General features: G+C 42.5%; 1 protein-coding gene across 1 annotated transcript; it reads left to right on the forward strand.

The window, feature by feature from the left end:
• Positions 1 to 213: 213 nt before the first annotated feature.
• On the forward strand, positions 214 to 675 carry LOC148162816 (ferritin light chain 1-like). Its single transcript, XM_088017043.1, has one exon. The coding sequence runs from the start codon at positions 214 to 216 to the stop codon at positions 673 to 675; it is 462 nt and encodes a 153-aa protein (XP_087873169.1).
• The last annotated feature ends 2125 nt before the right edge of the window (positions 676 to 2800 follow it).

The following is a 2800-nucleotide window of genomic DNA, read 5'->3' on the forward strand; positions in this document are numbered from 1 at the left end:
GACCTCTGAACCATCGTCCAGCCACCCTCTCTGCCTTTCAGAACCAGCCCACACAATTCTTTGAGCATGCTCCTTTTTGTGCATCAACCGTGAGCTCCCAGATTCGCCAGAATTATTCCACCGAGGTGGAGGCTGCCATCAACCACCTCGCAAACCTATATCTGCCCACCTCCTGCACGTACCTCTCTCTGGGCTTCTATTTCCAACAGCACCATGTGGCTCTTCTTCCCCGATTTGAATGAGAAGCAGGAGCGCGCCCTGCGTCTCCTGAAGATCCAAACCAGTGGGAGCCCTTGCCGTCTTCCCCAATGTGCAGAAGCCTCCCAAGATACCTGGGTAAAACCCTGGAGGCCTGGAGGCCTGGAGAAGAACCCGAACCAGGCCTTTTTGGATCTGCGTGCCTGGGATCCAGCCCAAGAGGACGCCCATCTCTGGGACTTCCCAGACAGCCACTTCCGGGATGAGCAGGTGAAACTCAACAAAAACAAGGGCGACCATGTGACACACCTGTGCAGGCTGGCCGGCCCCACCTGTCCAGGCTGGGCTGTGCAGGTCTCTTCTGAAGGCTCACCCCAGGCCCGACTGGGAGTCTTGGGATCCCAGCAGCCCCTGGTGCCTGGGCCTCTCCCTACAGCCAGTAGGTACCTTTTTAACCACCCTGGAGCCTGCTCCTAAGTCATGGACCAAATGGAAACAGTAAAGCATTTTGCAGGAAAAAAAGGTCTGTGTATAAGTGGACCCAGGAAGTTCAAGAGTCAACTGTATAATTAAAGGTTATACAAATCTTAGCTCATTTTTCTTTTTAATGTGAAGAAGGATGTGTGAATGTACACATTTGGGGAAACAGAAGAAATGAGCAATTCGGAACATTTCTGTTTCTTCTTTCAAAGTCAAAGCTTTACAATCCATCCTTTGAATGACTATTTTTATTCCTAACATTTGTGATTTATTTCACATTTTATCTCTCACCTGTGGAAACCTTTCACCAATTTGCTAAATTCCTAATCCTCCTCCAGGATCAGCTCGAGTCTCCTTCCTAGGAAGCCTTCCATGACCCCCCAGAGCAAGTTACATCCCCTTCTTCAGCCCTCCCAGGATCCTGTACTTTGCCTTTGGAGCACAAAGAATATTTCTCATGAAGCAATTACTTCTGTAATTGTGTCACTTAATGTCTGACTCTCTGGTGGAATGTGATCACAGGAAGGCGAGGACACTGTCTTATTTACTACTGAATCCAAATATCTTGCACAAAACAGACATTTCATAAATATTTAGTAGAATCTTGAATGTGAATCCAACCTCTCAGTGAAATTAAATACTGTACATAAAACATTTAGCCCACAGATGGAATATAGTGAATCCTTACTAAATGTTTACTTATTGCATCTTTGAGCCTTGGGAAGGTAGGGCATATATCACATAAAATTCTCAATTTTCAAGTAAGGAAATATACTCAGAGGGCATGTGACTTGCCCAAGATATATCACTTATAACAACTGAGGCCAAATGGAGATTGATCCCTGCTCCGTGTTCTTTCTAATGAACTAAGCTCTAAAGAAAGTACTCCTGGGGTGCGGAGGGAGCCCATGCTTCTGCAACATCTACTAAGTGGAGAAAATCCATCCCAAGTGTCTTCAGTGTCTGGTCCAAAAACGATGTATCAATGCAACTTCATTTCTTCATCATTATAACAGAGGCTGCTATTTCTCCCCCAACATCCATTCTCCCTCTCTTCAAGATAGGGCTACAATTTTTATTCAGACATCAATGCACTCCTATAGGAAATATATATCTCAGTCTCCTCGCACCAAGGTGAAGGTATTTCAATAAGTGAAAGTGATGTGTGTTATTTCCAGGAAGGCTACTTAAAGGGAGCTTCTTACTGAGGAAGATTGCCCTTTTGTCCCAAGGTGCAGGAGTGGTGACCAGTGCCCCCACAACCCCTTTGAACAATGAGGTGACCTTGAGGTTGGAGGTGATGTGCTGAAGGTGATGACTGTTGACGAGTCATCCCTGACTTTGGAGCCACAATACCAGGCTGAACTGGAACTACCTATAGCAGGATTTCTTTTGCATGTGAAACAAATACACTTCTAGCTCATTTAAACTGCTGTTATTATTTTTTATGCAGCCAAATGTAATCTTAACTGATATGATCATTTCCAAAGGTTGGAGGAAAAGTGGAAGTTGTGCTTATCCTCCAAGCAAGAACCTGAGAAAATGTATGTTTTATGAAATGTATTTCTCTCAGCTTTACTGATGTGTAACTGACAAGTGGTAAGATATTTAAGATGTACATCGTGATGATTTGAGGTGCATATATGCATACATATCTCAATATATATGTGTGTGTATATATATACATTGCAAAAGGATCCCCCCATCTAGTTATTACACACACCACTTATATGTGTTTCTTTCCTTCTTTCTTTCTCTTTCTTTTTCTTTCTTTCTTTCTTTCTTTCTTTCTTTCTTTCTTTCTTTCTTTCTTTCTTTCTTTCTTTCTTCTTTCTTTCTTTCTTTCTTTCTTTCTTTCTTTCTTTCTTTCTTTCTTTCTTTGGTGAGAACATTTAAATTCTACTCTCTTAGCAAATTTCAATTATACAATATAGTGTTATCAACTACAGTCACCATATTATACGTTAGATCCTTGGACTTCATTCTTCTTGTAGCTCAAAGTTTGTACCCCTTTACCAAGCTCACCGTGTTTACTCAACCTCCAACCCTGGGCAACCACTTTGCTATTCTTTGTTTCTATGAGTTTGGTGTATATATCTTTTTAGATTCCACATGTAAGGGA

This window comes from Eumetopias jubatus, unplaced genomic scaffold, assembly GCF_037043125.1.
Source record: "Eumetopias jubatus isolate StellerSeaLion01/CBP00866 unplaced genomic scaffold, mEumJub1_p1.0 scaffold_12, whole genome shotgun sequence".
NCBI lineage: Eukaryota > Metazoa > Chordata > Mammalia > Carnivora > Otariidae > Eumetopias > Eumetopias jubatus.

Bases quoted from the DNA above. Each gene is read 5' to 3' on its own strand.
- LOC148162816 (XM_088017043.1), top strand. From the start codon at position 214: ATGTGGCTCTTCTTCCCCGATTTGAATGAGAAGCAGGAGCGCGCCCTG.